The sequence below is a fragment of the Pygocentrus nattereri genome, chromosome 23, assembly GCF_015220715.1.
Source record: "Pygocentrus nattereri isolate fPygNat1 chromosome 23, fPygNat1.pri, whole genome shotgun sequence".
NCBI classification, from domain to species: Eukaryota; Metazoa; Chordata; class Actinopteri; order Characiformes; family Serrasalmidae; genus Pygocentrus; species Pygocentrus nattereri.
In genome coordinates, this window is record NC_051233.1 from 9462345 (window position 1) to 9487258 (window position 24914).

The following is a 24914-nucleotide window of genomic DNA, read 5'->3' on the forward strand; positions in this document are numbered from 1 at the left end:
AAAAAAACTGCCACATAAGACATACATACATACATACTAGTGCACACACACACACACACACACACACACACACACACACACACACACACATATATATATACCACTTGCGATAACAACACCTGAACAACCACTCAGGACACCATAGCATTGCCTAACCCTCGATACCATAGCAACAGCCTAACAACACCTTAACAACCATTTGGGAAAGCATAGGAACAGCCTAGCCACACCTTTGTCATCATGTGGGATAACATTGCAATGGCCAAGCAACACCTTAGCATTCCCCTACACACCATACCAACAGTCTAGCAACACCTTAACAACCACCTAGGTAACCATAGGAACAGCCTAGCAACTTAGTAACCTGATTGGGTATTAAAAAAGCATAACAGAGAGGCTGAGTCTTTCAGAACTAAACATGAGGAGGGGTTCAACACTCTGTGAAAGACTGCATTGGCAAATAGTTCAACAATTCAAGAACGTTTCTCAAAATAAAACAGCAAAAAAACTTGCACTTTTCATCATCTACAGTACGTAATAACATTAAAAGATTCAGAGAATCCAGATAAATCTCCGTATGCAATGGACAAGGCCAAACAACAGTATTAAAAACATTGCATTAAAAACAGACATGATTCTGTAATGGAAATCACTGCATGGGCTCAGATAATTGTCTGTGAAGACAGTTCGCCACTGCATCCACAAATGCAAGTTAAAACTCTAAAATAAAAAAAAGAAACCAAATATAAACAGGATCCAGAAACACTGCTAACTTCTCTGGGCCTAGGCTCATTTAAAATGGACTGAGGGGAAGTTGAAAAATGTCCTGTTGTCCAACAAATTAATATTTGAAATTGTTTTTGTTTTTTTTTAATCATGGATGCTGTGTCCTCTGAGCTAAAGACCACTCAGCTTGTTATCAGTGCATGGTTCAAAAGCCAGTATTCATGATGTTGTAGGGCTGCATTAGTGCACCTGGCACGGGTGACGTGCACGTCTGTGAAGGCAACATTAATGCTGAACAATCTATACATGCTTTGGCAACATATGCTGCCATCCAGACAACGTCTTTTTCAGGGAAGGCCTTGATTATTTCAGCAGGACAATGTAAAACCACATTCTGCATGTATTACAACGGCATTGCTCCATATTAAAAGACTCCGGGTGCTAAGCTGGCCTGCCTGCAGTCCAGACCTGTCACCACTGAAAACATTTGTAGCATTATAAAATGAAAATTACGACAAAGGAGACCCCGAACTGACGAGCAGCTGAAATCCTATATCAAAGTGGTAAAGTTGTAAAGACGCCCCCGTCCCAACTATTTTGGAATGTGTTGTTGCCATCAAATTCATTTTGTTTCATCATTTGAAAATGTTGTCTTTGTAGTATTTTCTTTTAAAATAGGGTTTACATGATTTGCATATCATTTATGTAACGCGGAGCAAGGAGGCGGACGCATATGCGGGGATAAGCAACTTTTATTAAGGGCAAATCCAGGGTCGTGGTCATAACGGTCCAGGTTCAAATGGTCAACATGGATGTATGGAGAGTCAGATATGATGATAAACACAGGAAAACTACAACGGGGGCTGGATGAACAAACACCAAACAAAACCAACAGCCCATACATCAAACAACATCCCAAACAAAGACCAGCAACAACACAGGGGAACACACAGGGCTAAATACAAGAAGGCTAACAAGGGATAACAGGACTCAGGTGAAAAAACAGGTGGGAAAAATCAGGGGCGGAGTCACAAAACAAGGGGCCAGACAGGGGATCAAAACAAAAAGCACATGGACTAGACCAAAACACAACACATGGACAGGACTGGGAATGGCCAATTGTGACAGTTGCATTCTATTTGCATTCTTCACAGCATCCCCACTTTGGAAAAGGGGTTGTACATAATCAGGACATGTATATCCTGGAAATGTACAAAAACAAACATGCAGTCATACACACACTCACTCAGCAGTGGTGAAGGCTAGATCGAGGTTGTGTTTGTGGTGAGCAGGGTTCAGTTCATTGTAGTCAAACTCATTGGGGAAGAAAGAGTGGACCAGAGCACAGAAGGCCATTCCATCAATCCAGCTGGAGGAGAAGTTATTAATGTTTATGTGCTGAGAGAGAGAGAGAGAGAGAGAGAGAGAAAGAGAGAAATACATGGATTCCCAGAGTTTCTATGCATTCAAACACAAAAATTCCTCACAGAGATGGTGATATACAAAGGTGACCCCCACACAGCCGTTTTGATCAGTACTCTGCACATTATTTCTAAATCAAAGACATTCATCGCTGTATACCACCTGTGGCAGGTGTTACCTGGTAGCCAGTGGTTTTGGAACGGCACCACTCTAACAGAAGCTGCTTGATGCTGTTGGCGCTGGATGTGTCGCAGCTTTGAGATCGTTTCAGTTTAGGCTTTGATTCAGCACTCTTAGTCCTGAAAACAGAGTCCATTTCAAATACAGACCTTCATTGTGATCATATGCAGTGTGAACTGGCTCGTCAGACCTACTTTAAAAAATGGCTTCAAGTGTTAACAAGTAAATTAACTAGTTTTATTCAACTTGAACAAATACCTTGAACGAACGATTCTTTCAATCCAAAGTTTTTTTAAGTTGAATAAAACTAGTTAATTTACTTGTTAACACATGAAGCCATTTTTAAGTAGATCTGACGAGTCACTTCTTGCACTACATATTAAAATGTACATTTGTAAAATGTAAGTTTGATTCTACAACACTAGAAAAGTTTGGAGTTCATTTTGTGCCAAAAGTTTCAAATACTAAACAATACTAAAACCCACATGCAAAATATTATCAAAATGTATCAAAATGTCCAAAATATGTTGCAAATACAAATAAACAGAATTCAACTTATTTTTTCAAAAAGATTTTTACTCATTTTCACTCATTCTGATTTAAATTTATGCTAGTTCAATTGTTTTCTGTTTGCTGAATTTGCTTTTGGGTTTTTTTTTTTTTTTTTTGCTCTCGAAATCACTCTTTTGCTTTTGAGCTCTTTTTTGCTTTTGATTTTTGGCGCATTTTAACAGGGGGTGGGTCTTAGAAAAGGGTGGTCACCTAATTTGGAGTGACAGGTCTTCAAAACACGGAGCCACTCGGCATAAACCGCCCCCTGTATGGCGGAACCCGTCATTCAGTGTTGTACTGGAATATCTGACGTTGTGAGCTATATGTGTCATATTCTTTTTAAATTGTACTTGTAACACGTTGACTGTAACACGTTGACTGTGTCAACATGTATAAAAGGATATGTTTGTTATTTTGGGTTTTGAGTAACTTAAGCTTACGAATGAACGAAGCTGTACCACCTTTTGAGTTTGCAGATGTTAGTGCTAGCTAGCCTAGCACACTGTAAAAAGTGGCTTGTCAGATCTACTTAAAAAAATTTCTAGTTTTATTCAACTTAAAAATTACTTTGATTGAAAGAATCGCTCATTTAAAGTATTTAGGTTGAAAAATACTAGTTAACTTACTGTTACCACATAAAGTAATTTTTTAAAGTAGACCTGATGAGCCACCTTTTACAGCGCAGTGTCCTCGAGAGATAACTAGGCCAGGCATACTGGCAATGGAACCAGACTACTGAAATATCTAACATTAGTTCACTGTATTAACGTGAAGTCAGTGATTTGGAGCAGCACATTCTGTAAACCGTTGTGCTGAAACAAGAAGCCGATTCAGTGACTGACACTGAGGGATTCTGTGGGTCGAAGCAAGAAGAGACTGACGTAACGGCCTTCATAACCCATGAGAATGTAACAGCAACCATGACGTCTACTTTTTATTCAAGCGAAATGAGTAAAAATGTATATCCCAATGTAGGAAAATGAGTAGAAATGTTTTTGAAAAATTAAGTTTGGTTTGAATCTCATTGTCTGTATTTTGAACATTTGAATACTTATATGGATCCAGATCTGGATACCTGTTAAGCTCAGAATCCATTCTTTCAAACAAGGCCTGCTTTCCCAGGACGCCCATGTTCCTTGGCAGCATCTGTGACTTTGTCAAACTCCTCCCACCAGTCACAGTTATGGTCTTCTTCATGAAGCTACAACAAAACCAAAACATGTAATCTGAAGGTTTATATATCTGAAGTTCTGTGTTTTCTTCCTTTTGGAGACACACTACGTGGCTAAAAGTATGTGGACACCCCTCCTAATTATTAAGTTCAGGTGTTTCAGCCATACTCATTGCTAGCAGGTGTACAAATCATCAAGCACATAGCCATGCAGTCTCGATAGGCAAACACTGGCACTAGAATTGGTCACGCTGAAGAGCTCAGCCACTGTCGTAGGATGGCATCTTTGCCACAAGTCAGTTTGTGAAATTCCTGCCCTCCTAGATCTGCCCTAGACAACTGTAAGTGCAATTATTGCAAAATGGAAGCATCTAGGAGCAACAACACTTACAATCACTATGTGCAATGTCAAGTGTCGTCTGGAGTGTAAAACACACCGTCACTGGACTCTGGAGCTGTGGAGATGTGTACTCTGGAGTGATGAATCACGCTTCAATATTAAGCAGTCCAGTGAAGGGTAATGTTAAAGCTACAGCAAACAATTTGTATGCTTCCAACTTTGCTGTAACCATTTGATGAAGGCCCTCCAACATGGCTGAGCCCTTGTGCACAAAGTAAGCTCCATAAAGACTTGGTTAGATGAGTTTGATGTGTAGGAACTCCAATGGCCTGCATAGAGCCCTGACCTCAACCCCAATGAACGCTTTCGGAATGAATAGGTATGTCATCTGTGAGCCAGGCCTTCTCATCTCACCTTAGTTCCTGACCTCACCAGTGCTCTTTTGACTAAACGGGCTCAAATCCCCACATATAGACTTCTGTAGAAAGTCTTCCCAGAAGGCTGTTAGAGCAACAATTCTATATTAATGCCTATTGTTTTGAAATGTCCAGCAAGCTCCTTTAGCTGTGATGGTCAAGTGTCCATTTACTTTTGGCCATGTAGTGTATGCTTCTTATTTTAAAATAATGCATAGAGTCCAGTAATAGAGTCCTTACTTTTCACTGGCTTCTTTTGAATCAGAGAAAGAAGCTGGCTTGGAAAAAGTCTTGTCTGAAAAAATAAAAGAGATTTAAAAAGCATTAAAAGACATTTAGGTGTCTGAGGGGAAGCTATGTAGCATCAATGAGTTGGATCCTACCAGAAGGGCTGGATAAACTTGTATTTATCTTCTGGCTAGAGGTCCATGGCTTCACCGCAGACACTAGAATTAAGAAAGTCAGAACAGGTCAATAGAAGGAAGGAGATGTAAAATATTTGAATGGAGATGTAATGAGCTCACCAGGTCTGCTGGGAGACTCCCTCCTTGGTTTAGGTGCTGTGTCTGATGCTGACTGGCTGAAAAGCAATGGGTTGATATGAGGAGCAGAACCAAGTTGAGCTTGAGTAAGGTTGGTTGGCCTGCTGAAGGACTTGGGGCTTCGTAGGACTTGGTTGTCTTGGGAGATATGTGTGCCGGTCAGCTGCGGTGTTGACATGGACGAAAACTGGCTGCTGATCAATGACTTCACTTCCTGTGACATAATGGAGCTACCTGTTTAGACAAGTAAACAAAAACAAGTAAACACTAGAAGACACATATACAGTATAGGGTACATTACAATGCCCTTGTAATGCCTTGTAATTAACTTGCACCCCACAACCCTAGTCCAACCTATATTGCTTAATAAAGTAGTTATAAACAGCTAATTAATTAGCAGGGACTAGCATGATAAGGTTTAAAAACATGGGTTAGAAGTTCTCTGGAAAATGCTTCATTCAGCCAGCTGCTGGCTTGATTATGGTAAATCAGGATGTTACAAAGTCACACCAGAATAGTCCACCAACCACAAATATCCAGCCAACAGTGTCCTGTGACCTCTCATGTAGGATGACCAACACAAACTGTGCAGCAACAGATGAGCTACCTTCTCTAAATTTACATCTACAAGATGGATCATCAAGATAGGTGTATCTAATAGAGTGGACAGTGAGTGGACAGAGTGTTTATAAATTCCAGCAGCACTGCTGTGTCTGATCCACTCATACCAGCACAGCACACACTAACACACCATTATCACGCCAGTGTCACTGCAGTGTTGAAAATGATCCACCACCCAAATAGCACCTGCTCTGTGGTGGCCCTGTGGGGGCCCATGACAAGTGATAAACAGAGTGAATGGGGGTTAAAAAGGATGCAGAGAAACAGATGGACTACAGACTGCAATTGTAGAACTACAAAGTGCTCATATATTGTAAGTGGAGTAAAATGGACAATAAGTCTAGAAACAAGAATGTGTGCTTAATAAAGTGGCATGTTGTATTTGTCATATTTAAAATTGCATTTGGCATAATGTTTTTATCTCAGTCCGCTGGGGAGCCGTGGCCCACAGGTCGAAAACCATTGAAGTAGTTTGAATTTCTAACAATTTGCAGCAACATACTGCAGTTAGAATAGCACATTTCCTGAAGAAAATTCAGTGACTGTGCAGCTAAAGTGTTACAAGAACAGTTGCTAGCGTGTTTTGAGGAGGTTGCATCTCAGGTGTTTGCTAACATGTTGCTAAGCGATTGCTACGGTATTACAGATGGTGGATAAGGTGTTGCTAGGTGGCTGCTATGGTATCTTAGGTGGTTGCTAAGATGTGGCTAGGTGGTTCCTATGGTATCTGAAGTGGTCGCTATGGTGTTGCTTAGTGGGTGCTACAGTATCCCAGATGGTTGCTAAGGTGTTGCTAGGAAGTTCCTGTGGTATCCCAAATGGTTCCTAAGGTCTTGCTAAGTGGTTACAGTGGTATCACAGGTGGTTGCTAAGGTGTTGCTTGGCAGTTGCTTTGTTATCCCAAGTGGTGGCTAAGGTGTTGCTAGGTGGTTGCTATGGTATCTGAGCTAGCTGCAAGGGTGTTGCTTGGTGGTTCCTATGGCATCCCAATGGGTGCTAGGTGTTGCTAGGCAATTGCTTTGTTATCCCAAGTGGTGGCTAAGGTGTTGCTAGGTGGTTGCTATGGTATCTGAGCTAGCTGCAAGGGTGTTGCTTGGTGGTTCCTATGGCATCCCAATGGGTGCTAGGTGTTGCTAGGCAATTGCTTTGTTATCCCAAGTGGTGGCTAAGGTGTTACTAGGCACTTGCCATGGTATCCCAGGTGGTTGCTAAGGGGTTGCTAGGCACTTGCTGTTTTTGCTATGCCTTTTATTGAGTCGTTGGTAGGGTGTTGCAAAGTAGTTCCTAGGTATTGTTAAAAACGAATAGGAGTCTATGGGAGGAACAAAGGATGAAAAACTTATTCAAAGGAAATTGTCCGAAAACCATATGTCGGATCAAAAAACTATACATAGGCACGCAATTCCTAATAAGATCAAACATTCTGGAGTTGGAATGTTGTTGATATCTTGAAAATTGTGGTATGAGTTGGCAGACAAAAATCTGGCAGGAAAATCATAATAATAAGAAGAATATAAATCGGGTAACATTAGTGTTGTGCATTGCTTTCATCTGTTTTTCATTGCCCTGCAATGGGCAATCAATAACAAAAAAAACTCTCACTGTAAATATTTCCCATAAAATTTAAAGCACTTTACAGAGTGTGAATTTATAAAAATGATCAGAGATTAGAGGTTTATGCAAAGTGTCATCTGACTGGTTAAAAGGTGATTGCACAGCGCCATAGGAAAGCTCAGGTGAGTAAAAACATACTGGTGAGGTTTGAGGTTTACAGTTGTTGGTTAGAGTTGAAGCTGGTGGTAGAAGATTGAGGCTGAGATGTTACTTGGTTTACAAGAGCCATGCACCGTGTGCTAACAGACGGCTCGATCTCCCCCGTCACATGATGCTACCAAGCTGTGGCAGTGACGCTAGCTTGTTTGAGAGCTCTGTAGCTCAACTGAATCTTTTCAAACTGCAACTAAGTCACCGGACTGCTTCACACACTTGGAGGAGAACATTCACTGTCAAATCTGTTATGTCAGCTAACAGAGGCCTGTGTTGGCTAGCGCCTGCACTCCATGCCTTCAGAGAGAATGAGAGGCCGATAATGCTCTGCTGGACACTTGGCCATGAATGGCTGTGGCATTGCAATCTCCCAATGATAATCTGTATCATTTAAAAGACAAATACTAATGCTACATCAAAACATCTTCATCTATAAAGTGAATCTTCATTAGTAAATGCTCAGGAAACAGTGCTTTTACATTGCAGTGTTGAAGAGCTTTGCTAACATTAGATAATTAGGCATAGGCAGATGGAGAAACTCACCAGACTTAGCTGGAAGCTCAGTGATAGATAGATGTGAGTTAGTGCTTGGTGTTGACTGGCCAAACACCTTCGACTTTAGTGGAGGGGAGGGGTTAGGCAGAGCAGGGCTGGGAACAGCTGGTCTCCTGAAGGGCTTAGGGCTCATGCGAGTCATAGAAGTGACAGGAGCTTGGGGTGTTGCTGTGGTTACCGATGCAAAGTTACGTTGACCATCTACAACTGACCCCACTTCCTGTGACACTGTGGAGTAAGCTGAGGAATATCCCGAATATTCTACCCAGACGAGAGGAGAAACATGGAAGGTCAGCTATGACTAATGGAGATGTTTCATTCCGTACAAGTACAAGTAATGAGATAAAACTCACCGCTTCCAGAAGGTGATTCTGACCGTCTAGCAAGAGAGTTGGCCTGAGGCTGTGAGAAGACGTGAGGCATCCCCAGTGACCCCACTTCCTGTGATGCCGGAGAGACATCTAATTGGATAAAAGGGAAAAATATGATGAGTCCTGCTTATTGACAGTCATCACAGTACCCATAGAATACATTTCCACCTGTTTTGGAGGCCCCTCAGTGGAACCAACTTCCTTCAATGTTGGTGGAAAATATGTCAATGGAAATGTGTATGATTCACAAAACTAGTAGCATGTTGGGTTTTTTCTTTAAAGGGGAGCGAGAAAGTATCTTTCTACAGGATCTACAGGCCAGCATAATGGCCAGAAGGCCTGCAGAAAGAGGCTATAATGATTTAAGTACCAGTCAGGTAGACATATACATTCCAAGCCCACATTGTGATGTAGTAGATGTTGATGAAGATGTATAGCTGAGCAGAGCAATACCCATCTGTGATGATGAAGACGACCCTGCTGTGTTGGGATTGGCTGGTCTCCTGTAAGTTCTGGGGCTCATGCGAGTTATAGCAGCTGCAGAAGGCTGGCCAGAAGTCACATGCTGACTGTTTACTGATGGCCTCACTTCCTGTGACATGGAGGAATACACTGAAGAGTAGCCAGAGTATTCTGAGTGAAGAAAAAATACATATTATTCCAGTGAAATCCAAAGCAGTGTGTACTGTAAGTAAAGGGTGCAACTGAAAAGGGAATTCCGCCACTTCCATTTTATGTGAAATGATGTGTTGTAGAGAAATGTACTGATTTCTTTATAGTGGTGGTGATAGGAACCAAAGGTCAAGATGTCTGTGAAGTAAATATACTGTAGTTGTTTTTTTTTTGATAAGCAAAATGACCAGTGAGCCTACATGTGTCTACACACATTTTCATATGTGAAGATGGTAAAATAGTGGTAAATCTTAAAAAAAAGTTGTTGTATCATCTTTGAGAAATGTTCTGCCTGTTAATTCTCTGGGTTTATTCTGACAAAGACTCTTATTATAAAGGCGGGGCTAGCCGTCCTTCATTTCGTTTATGCGATACAACAGGAAGAACTGGTCAGTCGGAGCTGGATGTGAAAAAGAACAGACATGAGCTTAGTGTAGAGCGAGTTGTTAGCCCAACGCTCTGCTTGTTGTATAGCATGGCTATGGCCTGCTAAAGCTTTTAGTATAGTGCAAAGACTTGAGCATCAGTTGTGTGTCTTAGCAGTAAACTCTACAAATGTTTTCTTTGAGTAATACTTTGCCCTGGATTATAAAAGTATGTTTTAGGCCAAAGCTGTCTCAGCCAACACACAATGTATTTGTTACAGTTTCATGTAACCTTTTTCTGCAAGGGAGCTTTTAGATACTTTAAACTCCTCCGACATCTGGTTCCCATCACCACCACTGTGAACGATTCTGACTCTGAGTCAATTCTCAATATTCTGACAATTCTGATAAAGTTTCCTTAGAATGCTTTTTATATGAAAACCAATCTAAACAAATGTTTACATCTTCATGATTTAAAGTGAATTTTAATGATTTTAGTGAAAATAGACAGAAGTAATATTACAGAGTCAGTAGGCTATAATATGGTATGTGTGCACGGCGGTGAGTGCCCTGTAAGGCCTGAAATAGTAGTTTAAAAAGTCACCTACACATTCCATAAATGTTTAAAGAAAACCTTTAACCTAATGCTCAATAAATGCTTTAAAGAAGTTTAACAATTCGTGTAATGCTCATCTAAGGTTACATGTTATTTAAGACATGACGTTTTAACTGCAACATTCAGATGATGTTTTGGGGACCTCATCAGAGCCACAGATTATGTTACATGACAATGTTTAAAGAGAGCGGTCCCAGAAGAGCATTACTTCCCACTGCAAACAGGACATTTTTAGAGCGAAAAGATTCTAGCTGTTATGTCATTACATACTAACATCACTCAAACAGGTTCAAGAAGTTGGTCCAGCTTGATGTTCTTCCACATGTTGCATGCAATTACACATTTCCACCAGAGAGGTCTCCAAATCCCCAAACACTTATGTAGTGCAGCTTTAACTATACAGAAATTTTGAAAAAATGTTGAAATTCCCATCAGAGTACAAGTCAAGCAGTTGATTTACCACTTCCAGATGGAGACTCTGCACGTCTGCTTAGAGAACCAATGGACAGCTGAGGCTGTGAGAAAGTGCGAGAGACTGCAGCTGGGTTGCCCACACTTGACTTTGCTTCCTGTTGAGCTGGAGAAGCATCTGGTTGAACAAGTGGGCACTAGATCACACAAACACCTATTTCTGTTCATTGCACAGACAAGAGCAAAGGAGGGTAAAAAGAAAAAAACATGCTCACATTGGTCTGTGGTTGGTGGTAAAGCCGAGTATTGAGCTCCACTGAGCTGTGAGGTTATGCTCGAAGACTGTACAGAGTTTAGCTCGGCTGCTGAGAGCTGAATAACAGATTGGGCACGACTGAGACTGGAAGCTGAGTTCTGGGTAGGGTTGTAAGTCATCAGTCTTCTGGGTATCTGAGGGCTTATTCGCATCATGGAGGACACAGGATACTGAGAAGTAGCCGTTGTGGGAGATTCTTGATACACGTTACTGCCCGTGGATTTATCAGAACCTGAAGTGTTATCTGGTGGAAGAACATACAAGAAGGATACATTAGGGGCGGGAATTTGTAGACACCTCCTTTTCTCTTTTACCCTCTCTGGCAAAAACCAACTGGCTGGCAATATTAGTGTTCAGTCAGACCTATATCAGTGTCCTCATTTTGAAAACCAATATATGGTCACCCTACTTGCACATGCGTAGGCAGCAATGTGTTGGGTTGATGGGCTGTGGGGGGGGTAATTCTATGTCTGCGACTCATACATTACTTACTAGCCTCTCAAATTAGAACACCAACAATAGTGCTTTTACTATTTTACACCTATGGTTTTGTACACTAGTATGTGAGTTGTGGCTGCATAGTGGATTCAGCATAAAAGGTAAATAAAAGAATTATTTATCAGTTCCAACTAGTGTAAAAATCAGTTAAATATGCATCATCATCTAATTTATCCATCGGTTAGCCTACAGAAGATTGTTTTCTCATGGTTTCAAAGGTGTTACCCCATGCCAGAACAAATAGCTGGTTATAATAATAATAAGATGCGCTATAAGTTACTGCTAACCTTTGGATAATACAGTTTTAAAGTTGGGCATTGTGGTTGCCTCCCAGCAAGAAGGGCCTTGGTTTGATTCCCTGACCGGGCAACCAGGGTCCTTTCTGTCTAGAGTTTGTATGTTCTCCTCGTGTGGGTTTCCTCCCACAGTCCAAAGACAAGTAGTCAGGCTAATAGGAGATGCCAAATTGTCCCTAGATGTAAATGTGAATCTGTGATGGACTGGCGACCTGGCCCAGTTGTTTCCTGCCTTTCACCCAGTGATCACTGGGATAGGCTCCAGAACCAAACCAGTGGCTTAGATGATCGTGATGAGCATTTTAGTGCTAATCCTTCAGTAAATTCTTAAAGACTAATTCTGAATATTACTTGATACGCCTGTTAGCCTCTTAACAATTTGCTATGGTGGTTATTACACAAAGCTGTGTTCATTCTTAATTAGGGAGAACATGTTATGTCAACTTGCCAGGCTTAGGAGTGATAATTGTAATAGATAGTGTGGGTTTCAGGTTGGTGGAGAGAAGCTACACTGGGTTGACACTGGTTGGTTTGGGCTCATGTGAACATTTAAATTTCATGGGGGCCGATTTGAAGAGTCGGGAACTTATGAACCTGCCAGTTCGTAATGGTGGGCGTCCACCATTTGGACTGATGAGATAAAAACAATGTAGCTGCATTAGCGTGAAATACATTTAAACGGCTGAGTCAGGAGTAACTCCTTTACATCCCTCACCAGATCTAAATTGTGACCCGACAGCTGGTCTTTGTGTAGATGCAGATTTGAATGGAGTCGGGCTTTGGTTGGTTGATCTCAGCGATTTGGGGCTCATAGGAACAGTCATAGTGCTTAGAGGTTGTTGTTGTGGTGATGATACAGCAACTGGATCTTCTTGCTGAGCGGTTGATCTGGCTGTTCGAGGATGATCTAGAAGATACAAAAATATTTCAGCAACAAATGAAAAATTAGTGCTGATAAAAGAAAAAACAATGAAAGTTTTTTTAATCACCATCTCTAAAGGAGGGCCCAAAGGTTCTTGTAGAAGAGGCAGCCACTTGAGAGAAGGGAGCAACATGGTGGCTGCTTACAGGTCCACTGGATTCAGAAGCTGATTGGCCAAAAGTTGTTGGCTGTCTCATAGCAACAGGTGAGACTCTAGATGTTGATTTGAATGGAGTAGGGCTTTGGTTGGTGGATCTCAGAGATTTGGGGCTCACTGGTACCGTCATAGTGCTGACCGGTTGGTGTGGTATGGTCATGGTTATCAGGTCTGACTGAACGTTGACTGCCGGCCTGATTACTTGTGATGACAGTAAGCGTTCTGGGAGAAACAGAAGAGAGGCAAATGTAGCAGAGGTTTCAGAATCTCTTGAACATTAACAGACAGAGAACTTTAATCTTCACAGAAAAAGAAAAAAGAAGAAAAGAGGAAAAGGACTCACCGGTTTTAAAGGAAGAATCTGGTAATTTGCTTGTGGCACTGACAGGCTGTTTAATGGAGAAAGGGGCGACATGATGATCATTTGCAGATGCAGATGTATCTGATGGTGTCTCGCTGAATGATGCTGACTGTTTCAGAGTGTTTTGATTGGTTGCTTGTGCAGATTTAAGACTCATTGCAGGGCCGTTTTCCAGAAAGCTGACCTTAGACTTTATTTCATGTGACTCCAGGGTGTTTTCTGATTTGAAGCAAAGTTAACAGGAGGTGATGAGAAGACAACATTTGGGAAAAAGAAGAGATGAAAGATGAATTGTACAGAGCTCCACTGGTGATGTCCCTCTTTCATAAAAAATGTGTGGCATTTACTAAGGTGTGGGAAAATGATTCCAGTGCCTGGCCACAACTTAGTAAGACAAGAGAAGCAGATAATTAAGTTGTGGCCTCAACTTAATAACTTAATAAAGTTTGGAAATTAGATCATTTACTTGTGGCCACAACTTAGTTAAGCGTGGGAATGTGATCTTTAAATCATGATCACATCTTAGTGAGCTGATAGCTAAGTTGTTGCCATGACTTAATTATTTCATTCCCACACCTTACTAAGTTGTGGAAATAACTTAATTATCTTGTTTCTACAGCTTACTAAGAATGAGACATCAAGTTACCGACATTACATAGTAGTGCAAGGTAACGAGATAATTAATGTGTGGCTACAACTTTGTAAGTTGTAGGAACAAGATAATTAAGTCATGGCTATAACAAAATTAAGTCTGGAAATAAAATCATTAACTTGTGGCCACAACTTCGTAAAATATGAGAACTTGATATTTAAGTTGTGACTATATCTTAGTGAGTTGTAAGAAGAAGATAATTAAGTTGTTCCCATGATTTAATGATCTCATTTCCACATTTTACTAAGTAGTGGAAACAACTTAGCGATCTTCTTGCCACAACTTTATTAGGAGATATTAAGTCAACTTAGTAAGTTTTGGTAAGCTAATAACAAGCTTGTTACCACAACTTACTAAGAATGAGACATTGTCATGACATTATGTAGTAGTGCAAGGGAACAAGATAATGTGTGGCTACAACTTTGTAAGTAAGTTGTAGGAACAAGATAATCAAGTCATGGCCACAACTTAGTAAGGTGAGAGAATGAGATAATTAAGTTGTGGCCAAGACTAAGTAAGGCATGGGAACATTTATAGGTTGTGGCTATCACTTGATAAGACTAAATTATCTCATTCTCATGCCTTACTAAGTTGTGGCCACACATTATATTTATTAAGACTCCATGTCACCGGCAGGGCTCTGTTTAAGAGACATGAGAGAACGTCAAGATGATTGGATGTATAGAAAAAGTATGGGGGTCCCTGTTACACTTACCATTTACAAAGGAAGACACTTCTGTAACTGCCTTTGGTGTGAAGCTCTCAGATGTTGATTGATCCATATCTGTTTGCTGTTGCTTCGTGTTAGTTGTAGATTTAAGGTTCATGGATGTTCTTGAGTATCTTTGGCCTATGGGATCAGTCATATCACCAAACAGTTGCACGGGTGTTGCCAGGATAGCATTTGGTGTCTGCTGGCTATTGATCTCTGACTTTATCTCCAACCCTTCCAAAGAGTTCTCTGGTTTAAAAGAGAGAAACAACATAAGATCTAAAGTAACTGTAGAGCCTACAAATTCATTTCACTCACTAATTACAAGATGAACAGATACCTGTAGATGATTGGCTAAACTGAACTGGTGGTGGTATGGTCTGGTTAAGAGTAGAGGTCAGGTTGGTTTGTGTCCTCCAAGTCTTCAGAGACCTAGGACTTAATGGACTTCCCATAAGACCTCCAGATGTTTGGGGCCCTGCTACTGAAACAGTGGACATTGTTTGACTGCTGGTTGCTGACTTCATTTCCTGGCTCTCTGAAGATGAAGAGGAAGCAGATAACAGAGGTTTTTAGAGCTGAGGCACTTCAGCAGTATGCTATGTCTGTTGTTCTCCATTCAGGAATTAGTCAGTTTTCTGGACAGAGATTAAGCTTGGTCCTGGACTACATTTTCAATTTGGTTTCGTTATTGCAGAATCTTCATTGAGAATGATGTGCAGTCCAGGACTAGGTTTAAACCAACCCTATATCTCCAAACATAATCAGATGCCCCCTTTGCTTAGACATGTGTTCAATTGTAAAAACATCTTGTGTAATCTTCATTGCCAAAAGAAGTCTGAGGTTACCTTCTTCAGTGCCAAGTGTGGGCTTAAGTGGTACAAAGCTCCCAAAACATTGGGCAGGGTTACTCAGGAGTGATGAAGCTCCATTCAATACCTTTGGAATGAGTTGGAGTGATCCAGAACTGACCATCCAATATCAGTTACTGACCTTACTAATGCTATTGTGGCCAAATGCAATCAAATCCTCACAGCAATGTTTCAAAATCGAATGCAAAGCTTTCCCAGAAGAGGCCATTACTCCAGCAAAAGATGGGCAAACTCTCTATTAATACCCTTAATTTCAGATGAAATGTTGGATAAACAGGTATCTACAACCTTCTGGATATGTAATATTTATAATAGTCCAGTACTCACATGGCAACAATGGACCTCAGTTAACTCACCAGTTGTCAGGGCAGATTCTGTGACTGTATTCCTTGTAGAGATATCTGAAGCAGACTGGTTGAACAGCAGTGTTGTGGAAGACTGGACTTTGTCGATATTTTTTGTATATGATTGTGCAAGGCTTTGGCTGGTAGTAGTAGTCTGGGCACGGTTATCACTGGTAGTCGTCTGCGATTTGGACCTCATATGAACAGCTAGATCTCTTGCTCTGCTCACTGCAGTTACAGGGCGCTGTCTGGTAGTCAAGCCTACCAATGATGACACTGAAGAGTATCCAGAATATCCAGAGTATCCTGAATATTCTTCAGAGAGGTCAGGAAAATATGGAGTCAGCAGCTAAATAGTGTAAAAGTCTAAGAGAAAGAACGAGGTCAAATTGAAAGATAAAGTTTCACCCACCACTTCCCATGGGCGATTCAGGTCTAGACATTGTGTTAGGAGGTAGTTGTTGAGGGGGTGTCATGGTTAGAGAGTCTGGAAGCTCACTGACCAGTGGCACTACTTCCTCTGGTTCTTGAAAGGATTCTAATTGGACAAAAGAACATTACAGTCATTTTAAACTATACTTCATGAAGTGGAGCTAACTTTGACTCAAACTGCACAAACACACACAGTTACCTTGCTCCTTTTCAGGTTTATTCTCCAGCCCAGCTGAAGTTAAAGGGTCTTCTTTTTCTTCTTCTTCCATCTCTACCTCCTCCTGCTCCTCTTCCTTTCTACTTATCAGCTATAAGCAACAGAGCGAGATTGTTATGTTGGTTTTTTATGCATCTGCTCTAAGGAGAGACTACAGGTCTGATTGCATGCTGACTGAGTGAGGGTGGAGAACTCTAAGAACTTGGGCTGGAGTTCTGGGAAGCTTCTGCTTGTAGCTAGAAGGCCAGATCCCCTCATAGCTAAAGTAGGACTGATACAAACTGAGGCACAGGGAGGAAATGGGCTGGTGGTGGAGATTGCAAACCCTTTGTCACAGGAACGGAAGGTGAAGATGTAAATTAATAGGTCATTATAGGTGCAACCATCTAAGTGGTGCAACCATCTAAGTGTTGGCCTTGTATAAATTTATTCCCCAGTGATACCACACTCATTCAGGGCCAAGGCAACATAATTGGTCGTGCTTTTTCTAGGTGGGTAGCATGATCCAATTAAAGGCCCCTGGGCACAAATGTTTGGTGGCCTCTTCCTGGCTACTTTTTTTGGGTGGTCAGTGATCGAGGCCTATGCAGTGCCACAAGGGCAGCATACTATAGACAGAATTGAGAGTTGGATTTCTTATCCAAATTCATGTAACAGGGAGCCAGGAGGCAGACGCATATGCGGAAATAAGCGACTTTTATTAAGGGCAAATCCAGGGTCGTGGTCGATACAGTCCAGGTTCAAATGGCCAATACGCAGAACAGGAGGGACAGACATGATGAAAATAAACAGGTACACAAACAACAAAAAGCACATGGGGGGAGTGGGAGGAGCAAAAAGCACATGGGGGGAGTGGGAGGAGCCAAGCATGACAATTCAGCTCTTATTATGTAGTATTTTTGGCAGTTCACCCTCCTAGATTGGTAGCTGAATGGTTCTTGACTTGTACGTACAGTTCCAGAAAAAAAAAAAACGTTTGATGGGCCCCTACATGGCTACCTTTTTTTTTGGGTGATCAGTTATTTTTTTACAATCAAAGAAGGTTGAACAAGCCTTGTGTAACACCATGATGGCAAGATACTTAGCATGGCACTGAGCATGTCACCACAATAAGTGTCTATTTATTTTCCAATCAAGACAAAACAATTGCAATAACAATAGGTTGCTGACACTTAATGAGTGCACAGGTCAACATAAAACAACCAAACAACCAATGCAACACTTCCCTATAAATCATGCATCTGCTCTTGACATATCTTGAAATATACATAAAGATGGGAAAAATACAACAAGCTTAAAAATTCAAACTGTCAAGCATCCTAGCTAAAGCATACTGCCATCAGCGAGCATGGAATTTTTTTATTTATATCTTACCTCTAATGACAATTCACTGGCTACAAAGATGATGCAACTTTTCTCTTTAACTTACGAAGTTTATATTTTATAATTGGTTTGGAAATGGTCATCCCCTGCTCTGCCAAAGTATTAGATCTCACTTTCACAGATTCCCCCAGGGTTTTTTTCATAGAGCTTCAGATTCAAAATACATTCAACTAATGCTAACTCACTGCTAAAAAAACCCAAAAGCTTGACCAATGTTTTAGTGGAAAGCTGAGCAGTGCTAAGCAGTGATTGGAGGAGAAAATGAAGCAGACACTGAGGCAAGTGCAGAGAGCATCAGGAATATCAGGCCATAACATGATCACACATCACTTACTTTCGTTGTGCTGTTAGTAAAGTACGCACTACGAGTCAAAATAGCTATTTGGATTTTATCATAATTGCTTGGGGGCCCCCTAATGGCTAGAGCCCCTTGGGTGATTCAGGCCTGGTTGTAGCCTGAACAGGTGCATGTTTGTGAATATGCTGGTTTTTGTCATATCACACAAACAACGAATTCAAACTTAGCGGCTTACTTTCCGTATATGGACCAAAGATTGAATGGTAGGTTTTGAAACTAGCATTGTTTAAATTCTATATCAAATTGCTTTATTTCAAACAAACAAGCAGCATTCAGTTTCCATGAAATGGGCCCTTGCAACATTAGATTTCCATTGGCTCCATTGGAGTAGGTCTATTTCTGACCATGTACATTTCGCTAACATTCTCATAATAGGATTTTGCTGTCAAGTGTAAATATATGTGCATGCTTATTTATATGAATGTCATGTAATTTTATATCCTTGATATTTATAGAATCATGAGAGTTTTTTTGCTCTGTTTTAGAAGTATGCAACAACTTATTTGTACTCATTATGTAATTTTTTACATTCTTCTGGAAACTTGATCTCATATCAGAACTTTTGAGCCTTGTTCCGTGTGTGTGTGTGTGTGTGTGTGTGTGTGTGTGTGTATATGTTTGTGTGTGTGTGTGTGTGTGTGTGTGTGTGTGTGTGTGTGTGTGTGTGTAGAGCCAGGAACAGCTGGTTGTGCCCCGATGAGGAAAGAGAGATAGAATACAGCAACCCAAACGGAAACTTGTGTGAGTGTGAGACGCTCAAAGGAACTCCCCCTCATAAGTTCTAAAGAAAGCCACTGAAGCCCCTCTAGTCATATTAAGTCCCAGTCTGGGGTAACACTAAGTGTCTGTAGGCTGATTGCTAACTGCTCAGATTTCAGCTTTACCCAAAAAGCAAACTTCAGAAAATTTAAATTATACTTCAAGTACATAGAGAATACTAGCACTTTTTTATTTAATGTATTTTATGGAAATACAAAATGCAAAAAAATATATAGATATTTCCTGTATTTTTCAAAAAGTTTGTTTTAAAAACATAAAATAATAAATAAATAAATCAAGTATATTATAAGGCTCTGGTATTTAAACTATGCTTAAGTACATCTTGGTTGCATTTTAGTTGCAAGATTACCCAAAATAACTAGCCTTCAATTCTGAGTATAACTTTCAAATATTTTTCAAATGTAGTTCAATTTGAGACTTAACTATTTCTTAAGTGAACTTTATTGCAAAGTAAGTTGTTCTGATTTAGAACAGAAGAGCACTTCTAGGCATGGATTAAAATGACCTAAGTATAATTAAATATATATAAGTTGTATTTAGTTATCCCAATAGTATTTTAAGTCTGTACTTAAATACACTTAAGTACATGTTTTATGTGTTGAACCTATTTAAGTTTATTCATTTAGTGATATTAAAATTTAATTTAAAATGCATTTAAATACATTTTGTGTAGTATAACTCAATAAGTATCGCTGAAGTATATCGGTACATTTAACAGTATATTTGCAATATATTCCAAGTCTAATAACAGTTACATCTACAAATAACATACTTAAAACTGATGAATTTCTTTGAAAAAAGTACTCAAAGTGACAACTAAATGCATTGAATATATTTATCCATAGCTTGATTACAACTTAAATACACTCATATTGTCATGTAGTAGGTATAAATGTATGTTTAAAGTGTAAACATGAAAACTATGTACTTCCTAAAAATATGTATGTCCCTTTTAAAAAAAGTATACTTAAATGCTTTTAAGCATCATTGTGTACTTCTGTAGTTACTGTCATGCCCAACTCTAAAAACATTTTGGAAAACTGCCACTACTGCTTCTGTGTTAATCTAAAAAGCCAGTACATTTTGCTTTACCTATATTCTTCCTCCAAACAACACCAGATCCTCTAAATCATGAGGCTGTTCAGCAGCCAAAATTTGACTATTGCTAGACAGCTGACAACTGCTGCTGTGCATTTAACATAGGAAGACTGGCAACCTCACCAAAACACCCTAAACAAAGTAGCAAGCTTTACTACTGTACTAGTCTGAGTTTAGACTGCTGGACTCTGGAGCAGTGGAAACGCGTACTCTGCAGTGATTAAACAAACTTCACTATCTAGCGGTCTGACAGATGAACCTGTGCTTGGTGGATTTCAGGGGAACTCTACCTGCGCTGAGCCAATAGTAAAGTTTGGTGGAGGAGGGATAATGATCTGGGGTTGTTTTTCAGTGTTTGTGTCCCTCAGTTCCAGTGAAGAGTAATTTTAATATGACAGCATACAAAGACATTTTAGATTATTTCACTTCTGACTTGTGGCACCAGTTTTCAGAAGGTCAAACAAAGAGAGGTCCATAAAGACATAGTTTGATAAGTTTGGTTTGGAGGAACTCCAGTGGCCTGCGCAGAGCTCCGACCTCAACCCCACTGAACACCTTTAGGATAAACTAGAACATCGATTGGAAGCCAGGCCCTCTCATCCACCTTACAAATCACTGAACTGGACACAAATTCCAACAGAAACACTTCAAAATCTTGTGCAAAGCCTTCACAGAAGAGCAGAGGCTGTTATCGCGCAGAAGAGAACCAACTCCATATTAAAGCCCACGGTTGTGGAAAGGAACGTCCAACAAGCTCATTTAGGTCCAATGGTCATTATACTCATATATATTTTCATACTTTTGGCCATATAGAGTAAACTAGGGTACTGAGTGATATTTTTTGCCATGTTGCCCACTAGTAGGAGCATGAAAGGAGAAGGACACCATCCAAAGCTAAATCTTGGAGGAAGAGGACATCAATCAGCCCTTCTAAAAATACATGAGGCATTTTAGGGGCAGCTAAAGAAAGAGAGCAAGATCTGTAATACTGATCACTACATGACATCTGGCAAGTGTGAGGAGCATGAGTGTATGTTTCACAGCACATTCCAGTGTGAAGCCATACCATGTTAAAGATGAGTTAACCCTTAAAACCCTGTCAGGATACTGGCAACCCTGCTGGGCACATTTTATTATAATTAATGCCAAAAGTGGAAAAACAGCACAGATCAGCATGAATTCCATGATGATTTATGCTGGTTTATTCTGGTCTGGTGCTGGTTTAGCTGGTAAGATGGTTGACCAGCATACTAGCATCTAGAACCCAACATATGCTGGTTTTGTGGGTGACCAGCCGTGCTGGTCATGCTGTGCTATGATGTTTTTTTCTAGCAGGGACCTCACCAGTGCTGAATGATTTTTCTACTCGTTAGTTTTCTAAGTAAAACTAAGCCACATAGGCTCATTAAAATCACAAACATTCTCATTAGTTTAGCACTTAAAGCACAAGCTAACAAAGTCTTGTGGTCAAAGTCTGAGATTTGTGCAAAATGTATATTATCCCTGTGTGTTTGCAAACTGTAGATAGATGGTCCATGGATATACTCAGCATATACAGTGGCGAAGGCAGGAATACATTTTTGGGTAGGTCTGTGAAAAACTATGAAGGCCAACTTGATAAATACTTCCAAGTTTGCTGTGTCCCACAATATCACAACATCAGGCTACAGCCTATTGCAGACAGCAGTGCAGTCATCATCCTGCCTACCCCTTTCAATGCTTACACGCTATACAGTTACAAAACAGTAGCAAGACTGTGTATCCATCAACCAAAATACTGGACTCACAAGCAGCTCTGCAACACCTTTCGCTATAAAGCATGCATATGCTTGCCAGACAACATAACAATGTTAAAATCATCCTAGGCTAAAGACTCTACAGCTTCAGCCATGAAATAATTTTATGGATCATTCATGTCTTTCGTTTTATGACTCAGGGCACTGAAATAAATGTTCATGTTGACATTTTGACAGACAGTTTGAGCATTTGTGTAAAAAAACACTGAAGTACCAAATTCACCAACCGCTTACAAGAAAAATGTCTTTGAATTTTGTTCTTGGCTTTAAAGACATGCACAAAATGCTCATCTCATTTTTACAGAGGTACATCTTTTGACCATGACTGAAGAATCAAATACAAACATTGCTCTGCTAAAAAAAAGGCTTGAGGCAATGGCAGGTAGCAACAGTTGCTAAGCACTCACGGAAAGCAAATTTCATTATTTTGAAAAATGCAGCCAAATCAATATGATTTCCCCATTTGATTGAGTAGGCCTGGGATCAATCCAGGAAGCCCCAGGCCTATCTGTGGCCACACTCCTGACCGCATTATGTTTGCATGCAGCGGACAGTGGTAGATCTATAGATCTATATGCCACCTATAGAGGTAATTCAGCTCTGAATGAAGTGTGAGAACTGATTACAGCTGTGACTTTTAGTATGTTCTCCGTAACACTTTTCAGAACAGCAATTTTTTTTCTGTATCATTTCAAACAAGTTCTGTAACTGCAAATGGGCCTGACTAATCAACATTGATCCATTGAAGCACATACTGCTCAAATGAATAACAACTTACATTGGCCTGATAACTGGTATCCATGATAACAGTGGATGCTGAAGTGGAGCTCCTGGAGGAGGTAGACACCGAATCCACACACACAGATCCAGGGGCAGAGTAGGTGCTGTTCTGGTCATCCATCCCACCTTCATCCATTGGGGATGCTGTTCCTGGGAAGCAGCTTTGACCCTCATAGCTCTGAGTGTGGCCTTGGGCTTGGGTTTGGACTTGGCTTGTTTGGAGAGGCTGGAGATCATCAAGGCTCTTTTGGAAACTTGCTGGGATCTGTATGCCAGGCAGGGCTTCCACCAGCTGTGCAAGAGCCTCTAGCCTCTCTTTCAGCTGCTGGTTCTCTTCCTGGAGCTTAGCAACCATTTTAGCCAGGGGTTCTGCATCTTTGCAGGTCTCGTCCAGACGCTGCTCAATGACTCGCTTGAAAGCAGCAACGTCAACGTGGAGATCACGTACGACCAGACGCAGTGCTCGCTCGAAGCGAGCCATGAGGGCATGGCCATCCTCACCAGATCCCCCTGCTGCTGTTGCTGGGCCCAGCTCCATCACACCCAAGCCCAGGTGAGAAGTGTAGGTGTGGGGCTTATCGTGTTCTTTGTTGTCCCGCCAGCGGGTAAATGAGCTCTGAATACTCAGACACTACATTTCGTTTGCCTCCTCGACCCCCTCCAGACCCGGAGGGCAATGTGACCATGTCAGGTGACAGGGGAAGGAGGGGGAAGAGTGAGAGTGAGAGGGATGGAAGGGTAAACAGGGAGAAGATGGCTTGGGTCCCTGCAAGTGGACTAATTTTAGACTATATGTGCTGTCTGGCAGGCTGCTGCTAGTCTTAACACTCCTTTGGGGGGATAGACATTAGAAGGGTACAGAGAGACACAGATTAAAATGTCATTATATCAAGAAACTAAGCACGGTGTGAGAGTCAGAGTGAATAGGTCAAGCATTAGGGATGTTCTTTTCAATGGACTGAACGTTCCAGACACTGTTAATGATGGACAACTCAGAACAGATGCACATGAAATTCAGACCTTACGATGATTACTATGAAGGGAAAAAGTCAGAGACCACCCTTTCATTTTTCATTTGCAATAGAAACAGGAATTAACTACAATACGTTTTTCAGCATCGGAGAGAAAAAAAAGCATCAACAGAAAATTACACAGACTCCTCAACAACTAACTACAATACATTTTCCACTGTGTCACTGTGCTTATTTGCTATGTCCATTATTTGCCTTTATTACAGCTTCCACTCTTTTCAGGAGATTTGCTTTCAGGTTTTTGAAAGAATCTGCAGTCTGGATGTTTTTTCTTCTTAGAAGTTGCTTTCCATTTTCAAGTAATCCCAATTAGGAATTTAGACTCATTAGTCCAAAACTTTACATCTGAAAGAAGAGTGGAGCTTGATTGTCTCTCTTTCTCTCAAAGATGAAAGCTTTCAGTGTTGTGTATCCAATTGTGTGAAGGTCTACCAGGTCTAGCACTGCTCTAAAGAGTCCCATTTTCTGTCTATCTTAGGAAATTTTTTATGAACTCCTTGGTAAGTTTTATATCTCATTTATACCTCATTTATTTCCTTTTGACCTTCCTTATGCAAGAATAATATCAACATAACTAAAAAAAATCTCGCTGCTGTCAGCAAAAAACATCATTAGAAAATGCCTGTTGGCCTTTAGATTGTGTGTACATTTCATGATGAATGGACCAAAAGAAACAGCCAAAAATGGCATGGAAAAAAGTTCCATTGACTTATATTGAAAGTAAAGAAGGTTTTAACCTGAAACAAGGTTTTCTTCTGACAGCAGTGATATATGTATATATGTATATTGATGTTGTCAGAACAAAACCTTGTATCTCCATTTTTGTCATTTTTCTGTTTTTGACAATGTGAAAATACTTGTTGCCCTTTACATTTACATAACTTTCATGATGAATGGACTAAAACAAATGGCCCAAATCACATGGAAAAAAATCCTGGTTCCATTTCCAATAAAGTGTGTTTTTTTCTTCTCCTGTAAAGTTACCATTATAGAGATATTAAGTTTTTTTCCAATATATACAATATATACACATATAGATAGATAGATAGATAGATAGATAGATAGATAGATAGATGGATGGATGGATGGATGGATGGATGGATGGATGGATAGATAGATAGATAGATAGATAGATAGATAGATAGATAGATAGATAGATAGATAGATAGATAGATAGATAGA

The 24914-nt window shown here is 40.4% G+C and overlaps 1 protein-coding gene across 3 annotated transcripts in view; it reads right to left on the minus strand.

The window, feature by feature from the left end:
• Positions 1-23292, minus strand: part of LOC108430461 (smoothelin-like) — a 26233-nt gene extending 2941 nt beyond the window's left edge. Inside the window, exons 1-20 of one of the 3 annotated variants that reach the window (XM_017702964.1) lie at positions 22700-23292; positions 16489-16597; positions 16270-16395; positions 15870-16172; positions 14982-15179; positions 14645-14890; positions 13260-13496; positions 12827-13138; positions 12553-12744; positions 11003-11287; positions 10777-10893; positions 9117-9296; positions 8646-8753; positions 8281-8553; positions 5332-5583; positions 5191-5253; positions 5048-5102; positions 3956-4081; positions 2327-2447; positions 1973-2124 (exon numbers count right to left, since the gene is read on the minus strand). In XM_017702964.1, coding sequence (XP_017558453.1) covers positions 1973-2124; positions 2327-2447; positions 3956-4081; positions 5048-5102; positions 5191-5253; positions 5332-5583; positions 8281-8553; positions 8646-8753; positions 9117-9296; positions 10777-10893; positions 11003-11287; positions 12553-12744; positions 12827-13138; positions 13260-13496; positions 14645-14890; positions 14982-15179; positions 15870-16172; positions 16270-16395; positions 16489-16597; positions 22700-23239 — 3995 coding nt within the window. In that variant the 5' untranslated portion in view covers positions 23240-23292. Of the gene's footprint in view, positions 1-1972; positions 2125-2326; positions 2448-3955; positions 4082-5047; positions 5103-5190; positions 5254-5331; positions 5584-8280; positions 8554-8645; positions 8754-9116; positions 9297-10776; positions 10906-11002; positions 11288-12552; positions 12745-12826; positions 13139-13259; positions 13497-14644; positions 14891-14981; positions 15180-15869; positions 16173-16269; positions 16396-16488; positions 16598-22699 lie in introns of all 3 variants that reach the window. The other 2 variants (XM_017702963.1, XM_017702965.1) reach the window with 2 other exon arrangements.
• Between the last annotated feature and the right edge of the window lie 1622 nt (positions 23293-24914).